This window comes from Wolffia australiana, chromosome 7 (assembly GCF_029677425.1).
Source record: "Wolffia australiana isolate 7733 chromosome 7, ASM2967742v1".
Classification (NCBI taxonomy): domain Eukaryota; kingdom Viridiplantae; phylum Streptophyta; class Magnoliopsida; order Alismatales; family Araceae; genus Wolffia; species Wolffia australiana.
This window is the reverse complement of record NC_135841.1, coordinates 9,519,744-9,547,615: the sequence shown is the minus strand read 5'-3', so window position 1 is coordinate 9,547,615 and position 27,872 is coordinate 9,519,744. Positions and strand designations below refer to the sequence as shown.

At 47.3% G+C, this 27,872-nt stretch overlaps 2 protein-coding genes across 3 annotated transcripts; one reads left to right on the top strand and one right to left on the bottom strand.

Moving 5' to 3' along the window:
- Positions 1-23,548, top strand: LOC144705465 (Rubisco methyltransferase family protein). Of its 2 annotated transcripts, none has more exons than XM_078578158.1 (13): positions 1-425; positions 496-571; positions 1,213-1,418; positions 1,818-1,904; positions 1,978-2,070; positions 21,567-21,721; positions 21,842-21,926; positions 22,005-22,091; positions 22,161-22,280; positions 22,645-22,746; positions 22,831-23,000; positions 23,294-23,363; positions 23,451-23,548. In XM_078578158.1, the coding sequence occupies exons 1-11, from the start codon at positions 75-77 to the stop codon at positions 22,996-22,998; spliced, it is 1,530 nt and encodes a 509-aa protein (XP_078434284.1). In that variant the 5' UTR covers positions 1-74; the 3' UTR covers positions 22,999-23,000; positions 23,294-23,363; positions 23,451-23,548. The 2 variants fall into 2 exon arrangements, with proteins under 2 accessions (XP_078434284.1, XP_078434283.1); XM_078578157.1 differs by having other exon boundaries at positions 23,294-23,372.
- On the bottom strand, positions 23,488-27,561 carry LOC144705466 (Remorin family protein). The gene is made up of 3 exons (XM_078578159.1): positions 27,059-27,561; positions 26,167-26,248; positions 23,488-23,844 (listed from the first exon to the last, which is right to left on the bottom strand). Exons 1-3 carry the CDS (start codon positions 27,559-27,561, stop codon positions 23,638-23,640), a joined length of 792 nt encoding a protein of 263 aa, XP_078434285.1. The 3' UTR covers positions 23,488-23,637.
- Positions 27,562-27,872: the final 311 nt, after the last annotated feature.

Below are 27,872 nucleotides of genomic sequence, written 5' to 3'. Positions count from 1 at the left end.
TAAAGGAAAACGACTGCGCTTAGATACTCTTCCCGCTGAACTGCGCTCCGATTTCGCTCTCCGCTGCTTCGACAATGGAAATTACTGCAATTCATCGCCCCATTCCCTCCCCTTCGCATCGAATTCTCGCTCCCTTCTCCTCTCTCGCCTCAGTTTCCAGCCTCAGAATCCCAACAAGGCCTTCCCGAAGAAGTTTGCGAAGTTTCCGGCCCTCTTGCGGTGGAGCGGAGACTTTGGTTTCTGGGGATCAGAGAGAGGAGAAGAAATCGTCTTCTAGCGCCAAGAAGAAGGACGAAGGGGTCGATTTGAAGTCTTGGCTGGACAGCCAGGGATTGCCCCCTTGCAAGATTGTGCTCAATGAAAGGGCTTCCAGAGATGGCAAGCACCGCTCCATCCATTACGTTGCCGCGAGCGAAGATCTTCAGGTGGGTGAACTCGACCCGCGGTCTTGTTGTTTAAAGTTTTATCTGGGTAATTGAAACAGCCGTCTTTCAGCCTGGCGATGTGGCTTTCTCTGTGCCGAGTTCTTTGGTGGTTACATTGGAGAGAGTTCTCGGGGATGAGACTGTGGGTAAGGCCACTATGTGCATCTCGTGACCTATTTATTGTCCGAAAATTTATATTTTACGTATGAATATTTCATTGGAGTGCCGATCAAAATGTGCGTGCTTTAGACAATTTGATCCCGGTTTTTCAATTATCTGATTATTTCAAGAAGCTTACTGCGCATTCGCTGTTCTTTTTGGGTGACTTGAAAACTTGTTTATTTTCATGCGTTTGCCTCGCCATGCTCTCATGTATTGGATCCGTGGTCAAAGAATGTACCATACCGCACGCGTAAAATTTGTTCTTAAAGCTGTTCTTAATCCATTAACATCCTCTTTTGAATGACTCTGGCATGGGATCTGGGCCTGAAATGGGTCTAGGCTCTTTTAACACTGTCTTACTTCTATTGGAAGTTTACATTCCAAATGATTTTAAATAAATCCTACACCACAAGCACAACAGTTTGAGTATGACGCTTTTTCTTTGCCGTTTTAGTATAGATGATGAATTTCTAGTTTTGCGTTTTTTTTCTTAGATAGAGCAGGTAAAGGCTTGTCTACGTTTCTTCTCTTTGTCGACCACAATTAGGTTGCATTTTACACCTTTGTTCATCATTTTTATTTTCTTCGATATTTGACATCAGAAATGCTATTTTTATTTACACAGCGGAACTACTGACGACAAACAAGCTGTCAGAATTAGCCTGCCTAGCATTGTATCTCATGTATGAAAAAAAGCAAGGAAAGAAATCTTTTTGGTACCCATTTATTAGAGAACTTGATCGTCAACGAGGACGGGGTCAACTTGCCGTAGAATCGCCTCTTATATGGACAGAGAGCGAACTTTCTTACCTGACTGGGAGTCCTACAAAGGTAGCCGCGCAAAATAAACCAGTCTATTTCAGTGATGATATAAACTATAACGAACCATTTTTCTCGTTTATTGGCATATTTAAACATTTGTTTACAATAAGCGCTCCAGCGTAATGTGCTTTGTAATCTTGGGTTCGTCTTATAGAAATGATGAGATTTCTGAGTTATTAAGGAAATATAATTATGGACTTTGAATGTAATTTCTTTTTTAATTGAAGAAAATTTTGAATGCAATTTCTAGTCGCAAATTCTTGAATACAGGTTATAACAGTGTTGGATTTCGAGTCACACATATTCTTACCCACTTTTCTTATTTGTTTGCTTTTGAACCCTGTTCTTGTAGCATATTTGGAGTTTCTAAGAGTCTTTGATGTTGTCATTTTTGTGTAAATACTTCAGGCTGAAGTTCTTGCTAGAGAAGAAGGAATAAAGAGGGAGTATAATGAGCTTGATACCGTGTGGTTCATGGCTGGATCCTTGTTTCAGGTCATCTTTCACTCTTGGAGGAAGAGCAACGCAAAATATTTGTTCTTACTAATCCTGATCTTTTGCTTTTCAGCAATACCCTTTCGACATCCCTACTGAGGCCTTCACGTTTGAGATTTTCAAGCAGGCCTTTGTTGCAGTGCAATCTTGTGTTGTTCATCTCCAGGTAAGCCCTTGATATTTTTCTTATTTTTATGTGGTTAACATTGAAATAATTTGCTCTAGGCTTGAGTAGAAATAATAGACATCCTCATTGCCTACATAAACAGCGAGATAGAGAGGGAGAGCCCAATGAGTGCACAGGTCATAAGTTCCGAGCTTGTAACATAAGGATGCATCTGTGTACTAGGCAGCGCTTTTGTCAACTGATCCGCCAGTTAATTTGTTAATAGATTTGCTTTGTGCGGGATCAGCTGTATGTGAATTTTCTCACACATGAAGTGACTATCCACCACTGTGTGCTTTCTTTGATTGTGAAAGATTGTCTTATCGGGGATAGGAATGGCTGCCTGATTATCACGTAAAGAGATATTGGGTTTCAGGATGAAAGCAAAGCTCAAGAAGGAAGTGTCGAAACCATGTAAGCTCACTTGTAGTGTTACCCATAGAACCTCAGTCCAATTCTGCACCTGAATCGACTGACGAATTATTGTTTGTTGGTCTTCTATGAGATAATTCCTGCCAAGGAGAAAATAATATCCACATAGACTCTGCCCATCAGCATTGATTGTGTAGGATCTGCTTCCCTCCAGTGTCTCTTTTGGATTAAGGTATATGAAAAAGAAGTCACGCTTTGATTCCCTTAAGTGACTTGTTTAAAGACCAGTCTTATATCTAGTGGACAAATGACCTATTTAAGTTTCTGTTATGATAGCAAAGAGGTCATACCAAACAAATAAAGTTATGAAATAGAAAGAAAGAGATAGCGGCCATTGCAGATGAAGGGTAGTGGCATGTGACAATTAAAGAAATGAGTAACTAACTTCCTGACACGAAGGATAACTAAAGAGGCAGAGAGTAGGAATAAGGCATCGGGGAAATTGGGCTTTCATGAGGACACTGTCGGGGAGAAAGGCTACATTCAGAAAGGCCTTTGTGAACGGCAAACCTGTAAGTGGACAGATCTACAGTGATTGAGGAAGCTAGAATGTATTCGTTGACCTTGGTGGGCGTCATCAATTATGCAAGCAATAAATTCGTACTTCAAGCATTTTCTTGATTTCGGGAGCATACCAATTTCTTATTCCAATATGGGCCACTTTTAACATGTGGATCACGTACAAATAAAGGACATAAACAAGAAATAAAGAGGGAATCCACGCTGAACTAAAAATATGAGGCCTCTCGTACAAAGAGGAAAAATGGAAGGAGTTGGATTAATATATAGCCTTGGATCTTGATACGATCCCTGTCATATCCCTGGTCAAACATTATATCATGTTCTTGGTACGCCAGATAAATATCATAACTCCAAGTGAGTTGAGGAAGTATAAAAAGTCTGTTTCTTGGGCTTTGCTTCAAAATATCAGAAAATGCACTTTCTGGTTGTCTGTATGAGATGTGCGGGGAGCAGGTGGGAGCTGACTGACCAGACTTGTGGCAAACACGATGTTTGATTGGGAGAGCATCAAATAATTGTTTTCGCCCACTTATTTGTTTGTCCAATGGCCAGCATCTAACAAACCAGCATTCTTCAATAGATCTAAGTCATACTACTTTTGGTGGACCGAGAATCTTAATGCACAGAAAATACCACAGATGACCAAGGTCCTCTTTGGCCATCTTTTTTCCAGTGAAAGGCCTTCAACAGAGAAAAACCACTCTTATCATCAGTTGTCAATGTTAGACAGCCTTTATTTTTCTTCTTTTCTTTTCTTTTGTTTTTCTCTTCTTAATGTATTAATGGGCCACATGATATAAGTGGCCCATTTCGTTTAAGTGATGTGGGGCCCACCTTCTCACTCTGTATGGCCTTTTAAAGGCCAATCCCGTTCAATAGAATTAAGTGTGTTTTTGGCCAAAACCCTAGCCGACAGAGCTTCAGGGCAGAGAGCAGCTGGAGAGGAGAGAGGGCTGATGCAAGTTTGACATGGTATCAGAGCAAGCCTGGTGAGCACATTGCGCCTCCCTTCTCTCCAGTAGAAACCTTCCTCTCTGTTCCACTTTCTCTCTCTTGCTAGAGGATTCACTGTTTGTGAAGAGGCATTTCGAAATCTGGAATGGAAGACCAGAACAAGATCTCTACCACTGTGGCCATCACAGATCGAGACAGGGTCACGATTGTGCTCCCTGATATCAATATAAAGTTCAATGGGCTTAATGCATATCAATGGCGTAAGCTGGTGGAGTTATCTTTGGAGGCTAGGTTCCTTGGAGACCTCCTTGTGGAGGATCCAATAACCCCTGGAGATCCAAGGTATAAAGTGTGGAAGTCAGAGGAGTCCCTTATCCATCAATGGCTTCTTGGAACTATAGCCTCTGATATGGTAGACGATTATCTTTATGTGGAATCTGTTAAGCAGATGTGGGAAGAAATTATCAAGAGCTGTCCTAAGCAGCGGATGGATTGGAGACTTTATGAACTCAATGCACAGGCCATTCATGCAAAGCAAGGGGAAGCAACCATCATGGCTTATGCTAGCAGATTGAAGGGAATTTGGAGAGAAATCGACCACTATTGGCCAGTTGAGAATCCCCAGTCCAAGGAAAGAAAATACACCCTCAAGCAGAGACTCTTTACCTTTCTCATGGGTCTTAATAAAGAATATGAAAGTGTCCGAAGTCAGATCCTTCATCGTGAACAGCTTCCAGACCTTGATGAGGCAGTCGGAATGCTTTTAGACGAAGAGAAGAGACTGAAGCTTACTCCAGATGCACCTTGGGCAGGTGGCACATCTGGAGCATTCTCCACTGAGAAGCATGATTCCAGGGCTATCCATGGTGAACCAACTGGAATATCTCAGTATGCTGGAAACTCAGTCCAGAAACAGATGCAAAAGGGAGACACCGGGGACACTCTTTTTTGTGTTTATTGCAAGAAGCAAAATCACACTAAAAAGACTTGCTGGAAATTAGCCAACAAGGACCATCAGCAGCAGCAGCAGCCTCAACAGTACAGGAAAGCATATGTAACGACCTCAGACACTCAAGAAATGGGAGAGATCCCCTTGGGAAAGAATCAAGTGGATGAAGCACAATAAGACACAGGGGAAAGTGTTCGTGCACCGAAGGCTGAGGTGAATCGCCTTAAGGGATTATTGGGCTCTACATCCTTGGCTCATTCAGGTAAAACTTTGGCATTGTTGGGATTGACTTCTTTCCTAAATCCTAGTGAAAGCACCTGGGTTCTAGATACTGGGGCAACTGATCATATGACCCCAGATCGGAATCAGTTTGCTTCGTACCTACCAGTCAATGAGCCCCACATGGTAATAACAGCTGGTGGAGGAATTTTGACTGTTGCTGGGATTGGAAGTATAAACCTCAATATTGGTGTACTCAAGAGGGTGTTACACGTACCTGGCCTCAGGGCGAGACTGATTTCATTGCAGAAGTTAGTTGATGACAGTGGATGGAGGTTTGTTCTTGATAATAATGGGTGTTTTCTCTGTGACAAGGTAACCGGGAGGAGGACTTCATCGTGTAGAAGGGAAGATGGCTTGCTGCTCCTCGAGGGCTCCCCCGTCACCTGTCTCACCTCCATTAAGCTTCCTCAGGCTGTGGATCGGGTCCTACTGCTGCATAAGCGAATGGGCCATCCCTCTTTTGAGTTACTAAAACTATGTTTGCCCTCTGTTTTTGAAGGAGTTGATATTAGTACTCTGTTTTGTGATGTTTGCCAACTGGCTAAGCACCGAAGGATATCTTACAAAAGTTTAAATGAAAGGAGTTCAACTCCATTTGATTGCATTCACAGCGACGTGTGGGGCCCATGCCCAGTAACCAGTCTCTCTGGGCATAAATGGTTTGTGATTTTTGTGGATGACTACTCCAGGTTAACCTGGCTATATTTGTTGAAGTCGAAGGCAGAAGTATCGTCTGTGATTGTTCAATTTTGTGAACTAATTAATAATCAATTCAGTGCGATGATTAAACGACTCCGATCGGATAATGCTAGGGAGTACTTCAATGTGACAGTTAATACCTACTGTGACCAGAGAGGTATTCTTCATGAATCTTCATGTGTCAACACCCTGCAACAGAATGGGCTAGCCGAAAGGAGAATCGGACATATACTTGCAACAGCTAGGTCTCTACTCTTTCAGGCAAATATGCCCAAGTCATACTGGGGAGAGGGAGTATCAACTGCAATCTATCTCATTAATAGAACTCCGACAAAGGTAATTGGATACAAGAGCCCTATTGACCTTATGTTCTCAATCTATCCACACGTGACATTGAGGGCTGGGTTGATGTCCAGGATATTTGGGTGTGTTGTGTATGTTCACATGTATGCAGGAAAGCTTGATCCGAGGGCGACCAAGTGTGTGTTTATTGGGCACTCTAATACTCAAAAGGATTATAGGTGCTATCACCCTGGGTCCAGAAGATTTTTTGTTACAGCAGATCTGACATTTAATGAAAAGCAGATGTTCTTTGCCCATGAGAAGGACACAGGAGAAACTTCTGTGATAATGCAGCAAGACTTCCAGTTCCTAACTCTACCGACGGGAATTCTAAGTGTGGGAGAGGCCATTCCACATGAAATTGGTCAACCGGAGTCAGAGGGTCCAAGATGTGATGAAATGTTGCCACTGGCCTCTGAACAGATGATGGAGATTCAGGAGACATTCAAAGAACCGATTGTGCCCAGTGAAGGAGAAGCCAACGATGTTCCAGTAGGTGATGAAGAACAACGTATTGAACAACCTAAGGAGATTTCTGGAACTGATCCAGTTATTGATCAGGAAGAGGAAGACCTGGGATGGTCAATTGCATTGAGAAAGGGTACGAGGAGCTGTTGAAACAAACCCAGATATCCATTGGAGAATTATGTCTCTTACGCCAGACTGAGCCCACAATACCAAGCATTCTTATGTGCTCTCAGAGGAATATCTGTTCCCAGAAATGTTGAAGAGGCTCTAAAAAGTAGAGTGGAAGACTGCCATGGATGAGGAGATGGAGGCATTAAAGAAAAATCATACTTGGGACTTAACTTTCTTACCTCCAGGAAGAAAAGTTATTGGGTGTAGGTGGATATATACACCAAAGTTCAATGCTGATGGGACTCTAGAGAGATACAAGGCAAGGTTGGTTGCCAAGGGTTATACTCAATCATATGGCATCGATTACTTCGAAACTTTTGCACCTGTAGCCAAGTTCAATACTGTCAGAATCTTGATTGCTCTAGCTGCAAAGTTGGGATGGAATTTGCTCCAGTTTGATGTTAAAAATGCTTTTCTGCAAGGTGATTTAGAGGAGGAAGTGTATATGACTACTCCTGGATACCAACTAGCAGATAGACCAAATGTGGTGTGTAAATTGCGGAAGGCACTTTATGGCGTGAAACAGTCGCCAAGGGCCTGGTTTGGAAAATTCTCCACAGTCATGAGAAGTTTGGGATATCAGCAGAGTAACGGTGATCATACATTGTTTATCAAGCACAATCCCTCTGGCTCTATGGCAATTCTTAGTGTCTATGTGGATGATATAATCTTCACAGGAAACAATGAGGAATAAATTCAACAACTTAGCCAGCAACTTTCTGAGAAGTTTGATATTAAAGCATTGGGGGCCTTGACATATTTCCTGGGTATTGAGGTTGCATACTCAAAAAGAGGAATTTTCATTTCACAGCATAAGTACATTCTGGGTCTACTCCATGAGACAGGAAAACTTGACAGCAGACTGCTGGGAACACCAGTTGACATCAATGTTAAACTGGGTAAGGAGAACGATAGTCCTTCAGTGAATAAAGACTCGTTTCAGAGGTTGATCGGGAAACTCATCTATCTAAATCATACCCGGCCAGATATTTCGTATGCTGTTAGTACTTTGAGCCAGTTTATGAATAATCCATGTGAAGCTCACCTCCAGGCAGCAAACAGAGTATTGCAGTACCTTAAAACTACAGTGGGACTAGGTATATTGTTCACAAGAGATGAAGATGTGTCAGTAAAGATTTATTCTGATGCTGACTTTGCTGGTTCAATAACAGACGGAAGATCCACCTCTGGCTATTGTACTTTTATTGGGAACAGTTTGGTGACATGGCGAAGTAAGAAGCAGAAGGTAGTTGCTCTCTCAAGTGCAGAAGCAGAGTTCAGAGCCTTAGCACATGGTGTACGTGAAGCACTTTGGATCAAAGGCATCATGGAAGACCTTAGTTTATTCTCCCAAGGGGATATTAAACTGTGCTGTGATAATCAATCAGCCATTGCAATTGCTCAGAATCCAGTTCAGCATGATAGGACGAAGCACATTGAGATTGATCGGCATTTCATTAAAGGAAAAATTGATGGAGGAGTTATCACACTCCAGTATGTGAGGTCATTGGAGCAAGTTGCTGACATCTTCCCCAAAGGCCTTCCTGGTCCCCAATTCCAGAGACTCATCTCCAAGTTGGGCATGATCAACATTCACGCCCAACTTGCGGGGGGGTGTTAGACAGCCTTTATTTTTCTTCTTTTCTTTTCTTTTGTTTTTCTCTTCTTAATGTACTAATGGGCCACATGATATAAGTGGCCCATTTCGTTTAAGTGATGTGGGGCCACCTTCTCACTCTGTATGGCCTTTTAAAGGCCAATCCCGTTCAATAGAATTAAGTGTGTTTTTGGCCAAAACCCTAGCCGACAGAGCTTCAGGGCAGAGAGCAGCTGGAGAGGAGCGCTGATGCAAGTTTGACAGTCAAGACTATATTATCAACGTAAAGAGCCACAATAATATATCAAAATGATGCATGCGTGTAGAATACTGAATAATTTGAAGTGCGAAGAAGAAACTTGAATTCAAGACTAATACTAACTCAGGGCGATGATACGTTCCCGCGTCGGGGATGGATTGATAGTCAATTTTACTGCCAAAAGCTGAATGAAATATGAGAGATATTCCAAGTAGCAGTAACACGAGTAGGGGAAGAGGAACAAGGGTAGAGAGAGAGAGAAGAGGTAGAGGAGTTCCCAGGGTTTAGAGAGGAGAGAAACGAGAATGATCGCCGGAGAGTACTCGAGGCTCAGCCGGAGTGAGAGGGCGTCAACCTATGAACAACAGAGAAGAGGGTCACGACCAAGAAGATAGGAAGGGAGGATGAGATGGGAGAGAGAGGAAGCTTACTGTGTGATTTCCTGCCTTGGTTGCCTCGGACGAGGCCCTTAAACAGGAGTTGATATGGGTTGGGCCTGATCTTGCATAATGGGCTTGGCTCGGGCCTTCCTCTGAACGTAATCCCGCTGCTGGATCATATCAATACTCCCTCCTATCTTGACCAGCTTGTCCTCAAGCTGGAAGAAAGGAAACTGAGCATGAAGGGCGGAGGCAAGATCCCATGATGTTTCCGAGGCAGGCAATCCCTCCCAATGGGTAAGTACTTGGCAGCCCTCCGCGTAGGGACGGAAGGCAGTAATCTTGGAGGGAACAACATGCCATGTGTGGTCTTCGGTGAGATGGGGAGGAAGAGGTTGAGAAGGTATGTTGTTGGGGGCGGCTCGCTTGAGGTGGGACACATGGAAGACAGGGTGAATCCGGGCATCCGTTAGGAGGTCGAGGTGGTTGGCGTCAGAAATGAGGCGCTTGAGGATGGGGTAGGGCCCAAAGTAGCGTGGAGAGAGCTTTTCAAAAGGCCGCTTGGCCAGTGACTGGAGGCGGAGGGCCGAAGTTTGAAATAGACAAGATCGCCAATCTGGTATTCCACGGGGCCGCGGTGCTTGTCGGCTTGGGCTGTCATGGTGGCCTTGGTGCGATCCAAGTGCTGACGAATGAGGTCCAAGTGGGCGTCTGGGATGCGGAGGAGGTGATCTACCTCATCCAGCGAGGAAGGCGACGAACCGTAGTGGAGGAGGGTAGGGGTTGGCCTCCTATAGACAGCTTCAAAAGGAGTCACTTTGATAGTAGAATGGTGCGAGGTGTTGTAGCTGAACGTGGCCAATGTAAACAATGACTCCAGCGGCGTGGTTGATCCCTTCCAAAACAGCAGAGGTAATTCTCAAGGCTGCAGTTGACAACTTCCGTTTGGCCTTCTGTCTCGAGGTGGTAGGCAGAGCTGTGGCAGAGTTGGGTGCCTTGGAGGGCGTGTAACTCCTGTCAGAATCCGCTCATGAAGACACTGCCGCAATCAGAAATAATGGTGGTAGGGGTTCCATGCAGCTTGATGACCTCCCGAGTGAATCTGTCGGCCACCTCCTTGGCCGAAATGGGATGACGAAGGCTGAGGAAGTGGACGTACTTGCTGAGTTGATCCACCACCACCAAGATTGTGTCGAAGCCGTTGAACTTGGGGAGACCTTAGACAAAATCCATAGAAATATTTTTCCAAATACGCACCGGCGTGGGAAGAGGTTGTAGAAGCCCTGCAGGAGCAAGATGGGATGCCCTGCTCTGTTGGCAAATGTGACATCCATTGACATTTTTTGGTGTCGTGTTTCAAGGCCTGCCAAAAAAATTGCTGGAGGATGCGCTTGTAAGTCTTGAGGAAGCCGTCGCGTCTGCCCACTGGCGTGGTGTGGAATTCTTGCAGGATGAGCGGAACAAAAGCGGAGGACTTGGGGACCACCCTGCCATCGTATAAGCAATGTATCATTAGAGATGGAGAAGTGAGGCGGGGATGCCTGGCCTGCTTTGATGGTGCTGAGAATGGCTGAGAGCTTGGGGTCCTTGGACACTTCGCGACAAATTGCTGGCAGGTCACCCCAATGAGACCACGAAATAGCCCCGAGTGCAAAGTCGTCGTGTGGGGGAACACAGGAAAGAGCGTCCACGGCCACATTTGAGTGACCAGCCTTGTACTGGATGGAGAACCGGTAGGTCAAGAGCTTCGAGAGCCACTTGTTGTTCTAAGAGATGCTTGAGGCTCTATTGATCAGTGCGGATGACGAAAGGCTGAAAGAGCAAGTAGTCGCCATTTGCGGATGGCGAGGATGATGGCCATAAGCTCCTGCTCGTAGGCTGATTGAGCATGAGCGGTGGGGGGAAAGGCTTGACTGAAGTAAGCGACGGGCCGGTTGTGCTGCATTAACACGGTGCCCATGCTTGTACCCGATGCATCTGTTTCCAACACAAACTCAGTTGAAAAGTCAAGTAGAATAAGAACCGGAGCAGTGGAGAGAGCTTGCTTCAGGTGCTCGAAGGCAGTTTGAGCATTGGAAGAGCACGCGAACATGCCTTCCTTGAGGAGGCACATCAGGGGCCAAGCAATTGAGGCAAACCCGGCCACCAATTGCTGTAGTACCCGGCCAGCCCAAGGAAACCACGAATGTCCCATAAGATAAGTGGTGTCGACTTCTCTTAGATCCCTGTCCGTGGCAACGCCCGCAGCAGAAACCCAATTCCCCAAGTACTCGAGTTGTGGTTGGAGGAAGAAACACTTCTTTGCATTGACGTAGAGGGCATGAGCCTCTAAAAGATGCATGACTTGTGAAAGATGGTCCGCGTGCTCGTCCCGGCTGCGGCTGTAGATCAAAATGTCATAAAAGAAAACCTGGACAAACCTCCGGAGCAACGGCTGGAAGACAAGGTTCATCGATGCTTGGTAAGTGGCTGGGGCTTTGGAGAGCTCAAGTGTCATGACCACGTATTCATAGTGCCCAAGTGTCATGACCACGTATTCATAGTGCCCAAGATGCGTTCTGAAGGCGGTCTTGTCGATGTCGGGTCATGCATTCGAATCTGGTGATACATGGATTTGAGGTCCAACTTGGAAAAATGAGACATACTATGCAATTCCTCGAGTAGCTCATCGACCACCGGAATGGGAAATCTGTTGGGGACAGTGATCTTATTCAGAGTGCGATAATCAATGCAGAATCGCCAGCCATTGTCCTTCTTAGGAACCAAGAGCGCCGGGCTCGAATAGGAGCTGTGCGAAGCCCGGATAAGACCCGCCTCAAGCTGCTCCCGAACCAGCCTCTCCAGCTCGTTTTTCTGACAATGAGACTAGCAGTAAGGACGAGAATTGACCGATCCCGTAACTGGCAGGAGAGTGATTTGGTGATCCAGTGTGCGTCGTGGAGGGAGCCCCCGGGGATGGTGGAAAACCGGAGGGAAGCGTTGCTCCATGAGTGCATGCACGTCGGTCGACGCGGGAGAGGACAGCGCAGAGCTTGAGGGCAAGATGTACATGATGTTCAATGTGCTTGGAGCTCAGTCAGTCCGGTGGCGTGCTCCATGGGAGCGACTCTTGTCGCGGTCGCCAACCAAGGTGTGCCATACCCCGTCGACCTGAACTTTTAGGAGGACGAGGTCCCAGTGCGCTTGGGTCCAACCCAGGGTGCAACCAGGGATACCCGAGGATGGCATTGGTACTGAGGTCGGCCACTGGCAGGAGGGTGACGACTGCCGTGTACCCTTGGAGATCCACCGGGGCGTCAGCGACCTGGGCATCCCTGTGTGTGTTGTTGCCATACCAGACCTGATAGGGCGGCGCTCTAATAAAGGTGAACCCTAGCTGGTGCGCGAGATGCTGGCAAATAAAATTGGCTGTTGCGCCCATGTCGATGAAGACCCGCACTTTCTGCCTTCGGATGGCCCCCTGGATCTAAAGGGCATGGGGCGAGGAGAGCCCTAAGGCGGCCAATGACTCCACTTGCACTGTATTGAGCTGGGCGTCTTCGGCCGGTTCGGCATCCTCGGGGTACGACCCACCAAGATCGGCGAGAGGAACTCAGGGTCCTCTGGGTGATACATGACAATGTGGATGCGGAGGTCCTTGCGGCAGCCGTGGTCCGGGGTGAACTGCTCGTTGCATTGGAAACAGAGGCCCTACGCTCGATGGCGAAGGAATTCCTCCTCTGTGATGTTCAAGCGACGTGCCGGAGGTGGGGTCTCACCCGCCGTCGGGACCTCGGGCGCGGCACCGGGTTGTTGAGGAGGCTCTCCCTCTGGGGCCCGTAAAGGCCTCGCTGCTTGGCGGTTCCCTTGATCTTGCAACTTGGCGAGGGTCGACTCTGCTTCGAACGCACAATCTATCAGCTCGTCAGTAGTGCGGGGTCGGAGACGATTCACCGTGGCTCGGAGAGCAGGGCAAAGGACGGCGTGGAGAGCGTGCATTACCATGTGGTCGGCGAGGGTTGATAAGTATCCCACCAACTCCATGAAGGAGGCCACCAACTCGTCCACTGTTCCAGACTGTTGCAGGCGGATGAGGCAACGTGAGGGTTGATGCTGAAACGACGGTTGAGCTGCTGTTTGAAATCAAGCCAGTCTTGGAATCCTGCGCAATTGTCGATGTAGCATAACCACGCCGACGCCTTCTCGTCTAAGTGTGATGACGCTATGTGTAGGCGTTCCGCGTCGTCCGCTGGTACTGAGCGGAAGTATTGCTTGAGATGCCGCAGCCAGCTGTCTGGGTCCCCCTCGGAGAATATGAGAGGTTTTTCTTTACATAGTAGAGGGCGACCCCTGTGGGGATGGCCATCAAGGACGACAGAATGAGCGCGCAGGGAAGGTCGCGGTGGAGGCCGCCAAGAAACGTCAGACGCTGCATCAATCTCGCCCCCATCGTCGCCCACCCAAGCTTGTCCTCTTAATCGTGCCGCGGAAGCACAGGCGGCAGTCGGAGAGGCACATCAACCAAGGGCACGAAGAATCCGGTGGGCGCGTTCATGGTGCCGTGGGCGCTGGGGTTACCAAGGGTTGCCCCAAGGATCGAACCTGGCAGGAGCATCTCCCTTATCTTCCTCATTCCAGGGAAGAGACCCCCGTTCAGGCCTGGGCTGGGGCAAGGCTGGTTGACCCGGCCCGTCCGGATAGGGTTCGGACCTGCCCCAACGCGTGTTGGGCCCGCCTGGAAATGGGTTGGCCTCCCCCAAGTAAGGGAAGCCCAACTCCCTGGCCCGTGACGGCTGCCCGGGGTCGCAGGGCCCCTTTCCCCGCGTCGGCGACCCGCTAGGGTTTGCGGGCACAGGGAGGGCGACCAGCCCGCACAAGCCCAGTTGGGCGATGGCATAGGGAGGGAGCAGAGCCTGCAAGGCGCCAGACGCTGGCGCAGCTCCTAGGCCGGTGGACCCCCGATTGTGGCTGAGGAACCCACACCTGCAGGGTGTAGTCAGCGTCGGCCGAGGGGCAAGGCAGCAGCAGCAGCAGTCCGCCCCCCTCGCCGTCTTCATCAGAGAGGGAGTCGGCCACGACCTGGTCCCCCGTGGTGGGAGACGGTTGAGATGCGCCGCCTCCAGCTGCTGGTGCACAGGCGATGACCGCCATGCCAGAGGGATCGATGGCTGCCTGGGCCACCGGTGTCAGCTCAAGTTGTCGCTGGTGCGTCGACAGGAGCATCTGCATCTGCTCCATGAAGGCCGTGAAATGACACACGAAGGCGTCAACAATGGTCTTCGCCACCACGTCGTCGACGCTGGTGGAGGACCCTTGTTCCGATTTGGGTTCCATGACGATGACGCCGGAGGCAGGGAGGGCTTGGCTCTGATACCAAATTGATACGTTCCTGTGTTGGAGACGGATCAATAGTCAATTGAACTACCAAAAGCTCAATGAAATATCAGAGAGTTCCAAGTAGCAGTAACACAAGCAGGGGAAGAGGAACAAGGATAGAGAGAGAGAAAGAAGAGGTAGAGGTGTTCCCGGGGTGGAGAGAGGGAGAAACGGGACTGATCGCCGGAGAGTAGTCGAGGCTCGGCCGGAGTGAGAGGGGGTCAACCTACGAACTATAGAGAAGAGGGTCACAACCAAGAAGATAGGAAGGGAGGACAAGATGGGAGAGAGGGGAAGCCTTAAAATCTCAGGTAGTTATTCTAATTGTATGTTTGGATGAACCCACGAGCAACAGGACAAGCCTTAAATTGATCCTCTGACCTGTCGGCCCCTTTTTTGACAGTGAACACATTTAGGGTCAGGTCTTTGATAATTCAGATTAGGGTAGGTCTTTGATAGAATACATATCGTATATGGGGCCATTTTTGTCATTTTTCCCATTACGGTAATTCATTCATTTTACCTGCTATGGGTATTTTTCTTATTTTCCTTTTAAATAGATGTAGCCTCCCCTAGGGAAGGTCAGAGAATGAGTTAATCAAAGCTGTGTCATCTGTCTTTCTCCATGTGATCTCCATTGCGCCAGTATCCTTTCCTGAGCCATGTCCTATTGGCAAAGTTCTTATCGCCTTTCTCTCCCTCTTTTCCTGTAGTCTTTCCAATAAGAATTCCCAGGTTCTTACTGGCTGTCAAGTTTGATTTAGGTGAAGAGCAGCATTTCTTTCGTAGCTACTCGCTATCCTGGATGACCCAAGGCCTGGGACGGACTAGTAACTGTTTTCCATTCCTCATTGCTTTATAACCTTGCTCTTTATTTTCTATTTGCTTATATTGTTGAACTGGAACTACCATATCTCTCTCTCTCTCTCTCTCTCTCTCTCTCTTATCCTTGGAACTCCATTGTGAGTGGGTCACACCTTATAAGTGGCCCACATGGGAGCCTCTGATATTCTAAAAATCGTCACTTACAGGGTTCCCACGTGTGATCTCCCTCTTAATGGTCACACGTGGGACCCACCCTCTTATGAACCTCCCACGTGAGAGCCTTCTTAAGTAGCTCACACGTGGGAGCAATATGTAGGGGCCCTTTAAAGGGCGCCAAACAACCCTAGCCGAAAACTAGCTAATGAAGTCTCTGTTTTTCCTTGTCCTCTCTAAGGCTCCGCCCCTGGCTGGAGCTTCTTGTCCTATCTAACATGGTATCAGAGCTCTGATCCTCTGATTACTCTCTCAGTGAGACCTTTGGATCTTCCTTATCAAGGTCTCTCTGTCTTCAAGCCTTTCTCAGGGATCTGAATCTTCATTTCAGTTAGCTCCTAGCTGCGGTTTAGGCACTTGTGGTGTCTACTTATACAATGGCAAGTCGAGGAGATGACAATGTGGCTCTTGAAGATGAAAGTGCGGTCCAGAGTAGCTCTTCGACCCAAGTACAGGAGCTAGGGAGACCAGCTGTGGTGTTTCCCCCTTCAGAAGTGAAGTTTGATGGGGGAAACATGTTTGAATGGTCCAAGATGGTTACCCTAACCGTCTATGGATGTTTGCTGGGAGACCATTTGACTGATCTGCCTAGGACTGCGGCAGATTCAGACTTTAAGAAGTGGAAGGCAGAAGAATCTCTCATCCTGAGCTGGATGTTGAGGTCAATGACGCCAGAGATGCGCCGAGACTTTCTTTACTGCGATACTGTCAAGGAGTTGTGGGACGAGATCCAGCGATACACTGCAGAACAGTCCCACGACTGGCGCATTTACGAATTGAAAGTGCAGGAGTCTACGGCTCGTCAAGGGGCAGAGAATAGCCGTCAATACTCTTCACGTCTGAAGGCAATCTGGAGGGAGATCGATCACCTATGGCCTACACAAAATCCGCTGTCTGTGGAGCGCCAGTATATTCTGAAGCAGCGGATCTTTACCTTCTTAATGGGACTTAACCAAGTATATGAGTCAGTGAGGAGCCAGCTCCTCCACCGGGAAAAACTACCTACCCTGGAGGAAGCTATAAGTGCTGTACTGCAGGCCGAGAGCAGATTTGGGGTGACATCCGACTCTCAGGGACAAAATTCCGCTGCGCTGCTCACCAGGAAACCTGAGAGTCAGGCGAACCCAACGGGGAACTGGACAGCACGACAGACACAACCAATCCCAGCAGCTAGTGGCGAAAGAGAGGACGGCCGTGATGCACTTTTCTGCAATTCTTGCAAGAAGCGCCGTCACACCAAGGAGAACTGCTGGAAGTTGGCTTGGAAGAATCAGAACTCCACCTCGGGGAAGAAAGCTATGGTGGTGGCGTCACAGCCGCAAAACTCAAGTGCTGCTGTCCCAAGCCCAGAAGTCGATGAAGTCCAGGAACGCCTGAGCTCCACAGCCCTTGTGAAGTCAGGTAATTCTTCTCCTCCTGAATGGGTAGCTGATACCGGGGCAACAGATCATATGTCCCCAGAGGGGTCGTTGTTTCAAACCTATGTTCAAGCTGGGACCCCTCACAAAGTTCAGACTGCGGGTGGAGGTTCCTTGTTGGTCAAGGGAGTGGGGGACATCTCAGTAGACAACCTTGGGATTCTCAAGAGGGTATTACACGTCCAAGATCTCAGGGCCAATCTAATTTCTATTCAAAGAATAGTAGATGATTATGGATGGCGGTTTATTCTCGACAGTGACAGCTGCTTTCTCTGTGACAAGGTCTCCGGGAAGAAGATTTCATCCTTTAGACGTGAAGGCGGACTTCTCCTCGATCTGCCTCTGCAACAGTGCTTGGTGACGCAGCGAAATCGGACCGGGGAGGAGCGGGTGATACACCTACATCGGCAAATGGGGCACCCACCTTTTGACTTGATGAAAAACTGTTATCCTACTCTATTTCGTGGTGTTTTGGATGATAAGTTGTTTTGTGAGGCCTGTCACTTGGCCAAACATCGTCGGTCAAGTTTTAAATCGGTTGATGAACGCTGTCTCACACCGTTTGAGTGCATCCATAGTGATGTATGGGGACCTTGTCCCACGATGAGCCTTACAGGGTGCCGGTATTTTGTGGTGTTCATTGATGATTGTACAAGGACAATGTGGACATATCTGCTTAGGTCGAAGGCAGAGGTTCCGCAGGTTATGATTCAATTCTGCGAGTTGATTTCCACACAGTTTGGAAGGACTGTGAAGAAGTTCAGAACAGACAACGGCTCTGAATTTTTTAACGGGGCTACTAAGACCTACCTCTCAGACCGGGGAATTCTGCATGAATCCTCGTGTATCAATACTCCTCAACAGAATGGTTTGGCAGAACGTCGCCTCGGGTACACTCTGGCTATGACTCGCTCGTTACTGTTCCAAACTAATCTGCCGAAGCACTACTGGGGTGAGGCAGTCCTTACGTCTACCTATTTGATTAATCGGACACCGATGAGAGTATTGGGATATCAGTCACCTCTGGGCCTGCTAAGTGCTGAGTTCCCCCGTCTGAAATTGTTCTCCGGGTTGCCTGCGCGCATTTTTGGATGCACTGTGTACGTGCATCAAAGTGGGGGAAAACTTCATCCCCGGGCACTGAAGTGTGTCTTCGTGGGATACTCGGGTACTCAAAAAGGATATCGATGTTACCACCCCACATCCCGGAAGTTCTTCGTTTCTGCAGATGTGGTTTTTCATGAATCTGAACCGTTCTATGCGTCTGCAGAGCCGCCCAGATCCATGGCAGAAGTGGCAGAAGTTGATGCAAGTGGACTGGAGTTTCTGTCCATCCCAGCAGTGAGATCCGATGTATCGACCAGTGGTGAACAGTCAGATGAGAGTGCCAGTCCCAGTGAACTGAATGAAGAGAATTGTGGAACCGAGGAACCTGAGATTGTGATAGAAGAGCAGGCTGATGATGAAATTCAGACCTCGAGTCCACCTGAGGAAAATGTTGAAGAAGTCCCGTCGGAACCAGTGGAGGTTAGTCCACCACCTGAACTGGTCCAGGATGATTTGGGATGGCCGATTGCGTTAAGGAAGGGTGTACGATCCTGCCGATCAACTGTCAAGTATCCTATTGGCCAGTACGTGCGGTATGAAAAACTGGGAGAAAGTTATAAGAGTTTCTTAACAGCTCTAGGAGATATCGTCATTCCCACCCGGGTCGAGGAGGCTCTCCAACATCCGGCCTGGAGAGCTGCAATGGACGAAGAGATGTCTGCCCTAGAAAGAAATGACACTTGGGACATTGTTCCACTCCCCAATGGGAAGCGAACAGTGGGCTGCAAGTGGGTATTTACCCCAAAGTTTCACTGCAGCGGGGCACTTGAGAGGTTGAAGGCCCGACTTGTGGCGAAGGGATATACTCAGATGCAAGGTATTGACTATGGCGAGACATTTGCTCCTGTCGCGAAGTTCAATACAGTACGAGTACTGATTGCTATAGCTGCGAAGAGTGACTGGGAAATTCTTCAATTTGACGTCAAGAATGCGTTCCTCCATGGGGAACTGGAAGAGGAAGTTTACATGCAATATCCACCGGGATACCAACCACCGGGTTCGGGGAATCTCGTATGTAAATTGAAAAAGGCGCTCTATGGACTCAAGCAGTCCCCTAGAGCATGGTTTGGGAGATTCACAAAGACAATGCTGAACTTAGGCTATCATCAAGCAAGAGGAGACCACACACTGTTTATCAAACACGGAAAAGACGGGACAGTCTCCCTACTTATCGTCTATGTAGACGACATTCTCATCACCGGCAGCGATGTAGTTGAGTGAAGCTCTAGCAAGACAATTTGACCTAAAGAAGTTGGGCCTGTTGAAGTATTTTTTGGGCATCGAAGTTGCCCATTCCCGGGATGGCATTTCACTGAGCCAACACAAGTATACGCTGGACCTATTGAAGGAAACTGGACAGTTGGGGTGCAAGCCTGCCGCAACTCCACTCGACCCGAACGTCAAAATTGGGACAGGGGATGATGGAGCTGCGATGGACAAGAGTTTCTATCAGAGACTGGTTGGGAAGTTGATCTACCTAAACCATACAAGACCTGATATTGCGTTTGCTGTGTCTCTACTCAGCCAGTTCATGAGCACTCCACATGAAATCCATCTACAGGCGGCCTTCCGAATCTTGGCTTACCTAAAGTATACTGTTGGACAGGGCCTTCTCTTTACTCGGGAAGGGGGACTCGCACTAGAAGCGTATACCGACTCAGATTGGGCAGGATCCATAGTTGACCGGAGATCAACATCAGGCTACTGCACGTTCTTGGGTGGAAGTCTGATTACGTGGCGGAGCAAGAAACATAAAGAAGTGTCGCTGTCCAGTGCTGAGGCAGAGCTCCGTGCCTTGAAGAGAGGTGTGTCAGAGTGTCGGTGGTTGAAGCACTTACTTGAAGATTTGTGTCTCTATGGAGATCAGAGCATCCGGCTGTATTGCGACAACCAATCGGCATTGGCAATCGTCAAGAATCCGGTTCAGCACGACAGGACGAAGCATATGGCCTTGAATCGGCACTACCTAGCTGAGAACATCGACAGAGGGGTTATTCAACCCGTGTTTGTGCCATCGATCGACCAGAAAGCTGATATCTTCACGAAGGCGCTTCCAACATCGCGATTCCAGTCATTGGTGTCCAAGCTAGGCATGGACAACATCCACACCTAGCTTGCGGGGGGGTGTTGAACTGGAACTACCATATCTCTCTCTCTCTCTCTCTCTCTCTCTCTTATCCTTGGAACTCCATTGTGAGTGGGTCACACCTTATAAGTGGCCCACATGGGAGCCTCTGATATTCTAAAAATCGTCACTTACAGGGTTCCCACGTGTGATCTCCCTCTTAATGGTCACACGTGGGACCCACCCTCTTATGAACCTCCCACGTGAGAGCCTTCTTAAGTAGCTCACACATGGGAGCAATATGTAGGGGCCCTTTAAAGGGCGCCAAACAACCCTAGCCGAAAACTAGCTAATGAAGTCTCTGTTTTTCCTTGTCCTCTCTAAGGCTCCGCCCCTGGCTGGAGCTTCTTGTCCTATCTAACATATATACCAATGTAACATAAGTAATATGACTGTTGTAAAAAAATAGACTGGGATCTTAGGTTCCAAACACAATATGTACTATAAATGGGGCACTTGCCCTAATGAATAGAGTTCATGCTGCTTGGTCCTTGTCTCGCCTTCTGCTGGAAGAATCTCCCTTGCACCTCAATCTTCAGCTGCTGCTGATTGGTCGCAGGGATTCCATCTGTAACGAAGTGGGATCTTTAATGAGGATTAATCCCATGTTATGTGAATTGGTTTTATGTACAAACCTCCCAAAAAACTTCTTGAGAAAGAGTGAGAAGAGGCCCTTTGAATGGGATTACTCCCAAGATTGAGTTTTGTTTACGCCTTAGGATGGAGGCACGTGCTACACAAGATCCCTTTTGAATGGGATGTTTAGCTGGAAAGGAAACTCTGTAAATAAGACCTTTCCCCAGCAAGACAAGCAAGAAGAATCTTGCTTTGAATCGCTATGGCAAGTGGCTGGTTGGGAGATGCTCCAGATCCAGCGTAGGTGCCTGACCGATGCAGCCTAGCTCTCCACCCTGTGTCTCCCTTTCCTTATTTTTCTCACCCTTCACTCCCTCATCTCTCTCTCTACTCTCCAATCCCTCTTTTTCGATCTCTGTTCTTGCCAAGATTACCTTCTGACATAGCAATATCTTGACAGTTACGACCGGAGTTGTATCAAGAGCACAATGATGTGGATAATGGTGAAAAATTCGTTGTTTCTCCATGTTAGAAAGCAGTCGTAGAGACTCTTTTGTTGCAGGAGTCCTCCTGAGGTGCTTCTTACTCTCTCTCCAGTAGTGTCTTGGGAGGTTCATATCACTTTACTTAATGGGCGGGCTGTTCCTTATTTCTTTACAGATTATTAAATTGTCGTAACAGGTTATTTTTTCCCGTTTGTTCTGAATCATCTTTTGAATTATAAATTATGCAAATTTTAGTTTACATGATTCAAGTTAATCGTAGTACTTTGGTCAAATACTATGAATAATGCATTTAATAGTTCACTTTTTTTATGTTCAGAAAGTAAGTCTGGCTCGGAGATTTGCACTAGTTCCTTTGGGTCCACCTCTCTTAGCCTACAAGAGCAACTGCAAGGCAATGCTGACTGCATCTGGAGATCATGTTCAGTTGGTCGTTGACCGTCCTTACAAGGCTGGGGAGTCAATTGCCGTTTGGTATGCATCTTTTTCTTTCTTTTTTTACTTTTCACCATAAATCTCGGATGGTTATGACGCCAAACCTTAGTCAATTCTGATTTCATTCATTCCTTGGGGAATGGACATTTTACTATGCAGGTGTGGACCACAACCAAACTCTAGATTGCTGCTGAATTATGGCTTTGTCGATGAGGATAATCCTTATGACCGTCTAACTGTTGAGGTATTATCTAAGATTAAACAGCTATTTAAGGTGAAGATAAAATCAAAACTACTTTGTATTTAATGCGATCTTTTGTAGGCATCTCTGAACGTGGAGGACCCGCAGTATCAGGATAAGAGACTTGTTGCCCAGAGACATGGCAAGTTAGCCGTCCAAGTCTTTCAAGTACGCGCGCTCTTATTCTTTTGAATTCTCACTTATCACAGAAATGAGATGAGGTTAAAATGCTTTCAGGTGCAAGTCGGCCGAGAAAAGGAGGCGATCTTGGACATGCTTCCTTATCTCCGATTAGGTTATGTTACTGACCCATCCGAAATGCAGTCAGTGATTTCTTCCCAAGGACCAGTTTGCCCTGTAAGTACAAATTTCCACTTGGTCCTTAGAAATTTGAATAATTACCAAATCTGGGTTTTGTCGTTAACTTCAAGAGAATGGTTGCTGTTCATGTTCTTGATGAAAAATGTAGGAGTAAAGGGTTTATATGTAACTCCACTAAAGGTTTCCTACTCCCATATAAGGATGTGGAACATCAGTGTAGTATTTAAGTTTAGCATTACATCCTTCACCTTTGCCCAACCCCCAATCTCTCTTCTATTCTCATCCTCGGTTATTGCTTCCGCTTCTTTTTCATCTTGGAGTAGATTTCTTATCCGCCTTCGACAAGATAACATTTCTTCTTGTGAAGTTGCTCAAATTTTGTGGATGAATGGTTGTGCAGGTCAGTCCATGCATGGAGAGAGCTGTTCTTAACCAGATTTCCGACTATTTCAAGTCTCGCTTGGCACACTACCCCACAACCTTGAGTGAAGATGAAATCTTGGTATTCTTTTACTGATTTCTGGCTGCTTCTTTGATTAACATGCATTGAACGACAGTTCCTCTTACATACGTCAACATGAACTAGTTGGAGGACGAAAACTTGGATCCCAAGAGAAGAGTTGCAACCCAATTGGTGAGGCTGGAAAAGAAGATGCTTAACTCCTGCATCAAGGCCGCTACAGATCTTATAAGCGAGCTGCCAGATGACGCTGTCTCTCCCTGCCCTGCTCCTTTTGCACCAGTGCTGAAATGAAGGTAACAAACTTCCCATGAGATCCATAGTGAAGATGATGTTAAACCCTAACCCATATACCCTAAACCACGCCATTGGGCTGCACTCTGTGGAGGGACATTAGAGATGAGAGAAAAAAACTTTTTTTGTGGAGGGTTGAACTGTTTTCTTTTGAAACATAAATCATTCTTTGAGAAATGATCACCCGTGTCAGACCCAAGAGGATTTGATCAATTATTTGTTCTGTTTTTTAGGAGGATGACTGACTCAAGAGTTTTCTAAAAAAAGTTGTTTTTTTCTTTCCTCTCTGAATCAGTGTCTGTTATCCTGCAAATTGAGGAGCTCATCCTTGGAAGCTTCCCAGACATGCCTCTAAAAATGCAATGGTAATCACGGTAAGCTGCTCAAATTTTAGTTTTCTTTTTCTCATGGGGTAAAAATTAGTTGACCCCTTGAAGTCTATTTCTTCTCAGGCATGGGACTCCCGCTCGACCCCTGCAACTGTATCAATGTATGAAAGAACAGCTTCCATTTGGAAGGGGAAGAAATATAAAAATATTGCATGCGCCAATATCTCCAAAGTTCTGGGGAGAACCATGGGAATATTATTAAGTTGGCGAAAATGAGCTTGTTACGTGGGTGGGCAGGTTCTCATTGGGGTCAGCGGCCAAGGCAGGGAAGGCGGAAGAAGGAAGAAGGGAGGTGGCCCGTCCTGCGGATGTAGTCGGCCCGTTCAGCGGTGCGGGCGGCCCGCTCGTTGAGCTTGGCCTCCGCACTAGCTCGCTTCTCCTCGGCCACTCGCCGTGCCGCCGTTAGCTTGTGCGACAGCCTCTCCTGCGCCCGGGCTCTCAGCCGCTCGGCTTTTGCCTGGATTTCATCATCTCATGGATGAGGGATAGATAACATCTATGCCTGGATGGGTGAATAATCATAGATTGGTGAGGGATAGATAGATTGGTGGGATGGATTGGATGGATGGATGGATGGATTAGTGGATAGATGAATGTAGATGGATGGAAAGATGGATTAGTGGATGGATTGATGGATGGATGTATAAATGGATGGATGGGTAGATGGATAGATAGATGGATTGGTGGATGGATGGATGGATGGGATAGATAGAAAATTTGGTGAGGAATTGACGGATGATGGGAGAGAGATGTTTGCAAATCGGTATGGGTTTGTGGAGATTGATAGAGGAAGAGAGATAGATGGGAAGGTGGATGCTTTTTTTTGGATTGATGGTTTTACAGGTAGATAGACATATGTAGATACAAATATGGATAGGTAGATTGTTCAGAAAGAGATTGGGTGGATGGAGGGATAAAGAGATGGATGCAAAGAGGTATGGTTATGTGTAAGGGAGATGTGGATAAAAAGTCAACAAGAAGATGCGGAGAAGGTTTTGAAAGTGTAAGAAAGATTAATGAAGGAGTATATCAAAAGATAAATAAATAATAAGTTTGCAGATGAATAGACAGACTCATCGAGAGGATAGATTAGAGAGATTAATAAGTATATCAACAAAAAAAAGATGGGACTCACGAGATAGGAATAGGAATTATTTAAATAGTCAATGAAAAGATAGCTTGATAGACATTGTTCGTTTGAAACTTTCGATTGAACACGAACAAGTTCAAACAAATGGCAACCAAACACGAACGAAGGAAATTGTTCGTTTGAAACTTTCGATCGAACACGAACAAAGGGTCTGTTCAATCGAAAGATTCGAACAGATTGTTCGAATAGGAATTTGCTATTTCGATCAAGATTCGAACGATCCGATCCGATCCCCGATGCCTAAGAGAGAGAGGAGGGAGAAAGACCAAGAGGAGAGAGAATAGTGAGAGAGAGGAGGGAGAAAGACCAAGATGAGAGAGAATAGTGAGAGAGAGGAGGAAGAAAGACCAAGAGGAGAGAGAATAGAGAGAGAGAGAGAGGAGGGAGAAAGACCAAGAGGAGAGAGAATAGAGGAGACAGAAGAAAGAGAGAGGAGGGAGAAAGAACAAGAGGAGATAGGCATCGGGGATCGGATCAGATCGTTCGAATCTTGATCAACAGATTCGAACGAACAAGAGCCGATTCGAACGATTTATTCGAATCTTTCGATCGAACAGACCCTTCGTTCGTGTTCGATCGAAAGTTTCAAACGAACAATTTGGTTCGTTCGTGTTCGATTGCCATTTGTTCGTCCTTGTTCGAACAATTTTGAACAAATGGCCAGCAGCTGCCAGCGACTCTCTCTGGCGGCCGCTGGCACCGCTGGATGGTGCTGGGCGGCCGCTGGCCGGGCTGGCCGCCGCTGGCGCCTTTGGATTCGAACATTCGATTCGATCCGATTCGAGCAACATGTTCGAATCGGATCTTATTCGAACATTCGATCCGAACAGCCACCTTGTTCGGACAATCCGATCCGAACAGATGCTCATTTCGGGTTCGGATCGGATTTGAACGGGGCAGATCGATGTTCGGATTCGATCGTTCGAATGACCTATCCGATCGAACGATCTGTTCGAATCCCCGAAGCCTCAGAGGAGAGATGAAAGAGAGAGGAGGGAGAAAGAACAAGAGGAGAGATGAAAGAGAGAGGAGGGAGAAAGAACAAGAGGAGAGATGAAAGAGAGAGGAGGGAGAAAGAACAAAAGGAGAGATGAAAGAGAAAGGATGGAGACAGAACAAGAGGAGAGAGAGAGAGAGGAGGGAGAAAGAACAAGAGGAGAGAGAGAGAGAGGCGGGAGAAAGAACAAGAGGAGAGAGAGAAAGAGAGGAGGGAGAAAGAACAAGAGGAGAGAGAGAGAGAGGAGGGAGACAGAACAAGAGGAGAGAGAGAGAGAGGAGGGAGAAAGAACAGGAGGAGAGATGAAAGAGAGAGGAGGGGGAAAGAACAAGAGAAGAGAGAGAGAGAGAGAGATAGGAGGGAGAAAGAACAGGAGAGCGACAGAACGAGAGAGAGAGAGCGAGAAAGAGAATGAGAGAGAGAGAGAGAACGCGACGAGAGAGAGAAAGAGAATAGAGAGAGAGAGGAGGGAGAAAGAACAAGAGGAGAGAGACAGAACGAGAGAGAAAGAGAGCGAGAAAGAGAACGAGAGAGAGAGAACGCGACGAGAGAGAGAAAGAGAATAGAGAGAGAGAGAGCCAGAAAGAGAACGAGAGAGAGAAAGAGAATAGAGAGAGAGAGAGAGACGTCACCTCAATTCGCTTCATCTCCATCTCCGCCTTTCTCTTCTCGCGGTTTTCCCACGCTTGAATCTTCACCTCCTCCCGCTTAAACCTTTCCAAATTCCCAATCAACCAATCAAATCACTCCCATCGCATCAATCCATCAAATCATAACCCAAAAAACCAAGATCCAAACCCTAATATACATCAAATCAAGCCCAAAAATCAAGATCAAAATCCTAAAATCCATCAAATCAAACCAAACCAAGATCCAACCCTAAAATCCATCAAGTCAAACCTAGAAATCAAGATCAAAATTCAATAACCCACCAAATCAAACCAAAAAACCAAGATCATATTCTAAAACCCTAAAAAATCAAACCAAAAAACCAAGATCAAATTCTAAAACCACCAAAATCAAACCAAAAGACCAAGACCAAATTCCAAAATCCATCAAACTAATCCAAAAACCCAAAGATCAATTTCCAAAATACATCACGCCAAGACAAAAAACCAAAAATCAAATTCCAAAAACCCACCAAAAATCAAACCAAAAAAACCAATATCAAATTCCGAAATCCATCCTAGTCAAACCCAAAAACCAATATCAAACTGCGAAATCCATCCTAGTCAAACCCAAAAACCAATATCAAACTCCGAAATCCATCCTAGTCAAACCAAAAAATCAAGATAAAATTCCAAATTTCGTCAAAATCAAACCAAAATACCAAAGATCAGAATTCCAAAACCCACCAAAATCAACCCAAAAAACCCAAGATCAAAATTCCAAAACCCACCAAAAATCAACCCAAAATACCAAAGATCAGAATTCCAAAACCCCCCAAAACCAAACCAAAAAACCCAAGATCAAATCCCAAACTCCGTCAAACCAAGATCAAACTCCCGAATCCCAATCGCCCACCTGGCCATGTCCTTGGCGCGCTCGGCCTCGTCCCAAGCCATGGCCCGACCCTCGAGCGAGTCGCGGCGAGGCGGGCCCACCGGCTCGCCGCACCCACCCACCGAGCTAGCCGGGCTGGTCGGCCGCTCGGGCGACGCGCCCTTGGAAGAGACCGGGCTGGTCGGCACTGGCGTGCCGGCCCCGACCGGCGTGGCGGCCTTGGACGGCCCCTGGCTCGCCGCCGGCGTCATCTCCGTCCCCACGTCCCGCACGCAGACCGCCCGTCCCGTCATCGCCAAGTCCGTCCCCACGTCCCGCACGCAGACCGCCCGTCCCGTCATCGCCAAGTCCGTCCCGCTGCTCGACAACCTCGGCTTCGCCTCCAGCCACTTCTGCGCGTCGTCCCACTTGGACGGCGTCGGCTTCCCGCTCGCCATCTTCCTCGCCGCGATCCCCCTGTGAAACTCGAAGTTCGACGAATTCGACGACGAACTGTTGCTCTGGTTGTCCTCCCCCCCTCTCATTCCCCCGAGAAACCCACCAAATCCCCCAATTTTCACCCAATTTTCTTCCGATTTGGTCGATTCCTGCAGCTCGCTGCGCCAATTTTCCTCCGATTTGCTCGATTCCTGCGGCAATCTTGAGGAAGATGAAGGAATCGAATCTCGCGGCCGGTGAAGTCCAGCTCAGGATCACGTGGAGTTCGTGGGTTCGGCTAGAATGGCGGCCCGTTATGAAGGAATTTTGGCCCGATCCGAGGCTTTGATTTGGGTATTTATTGCCGGGAATTGAAAGAGACGTGTTTCGCGCGCCGCTGGAACCGCTCCGGGCAGGG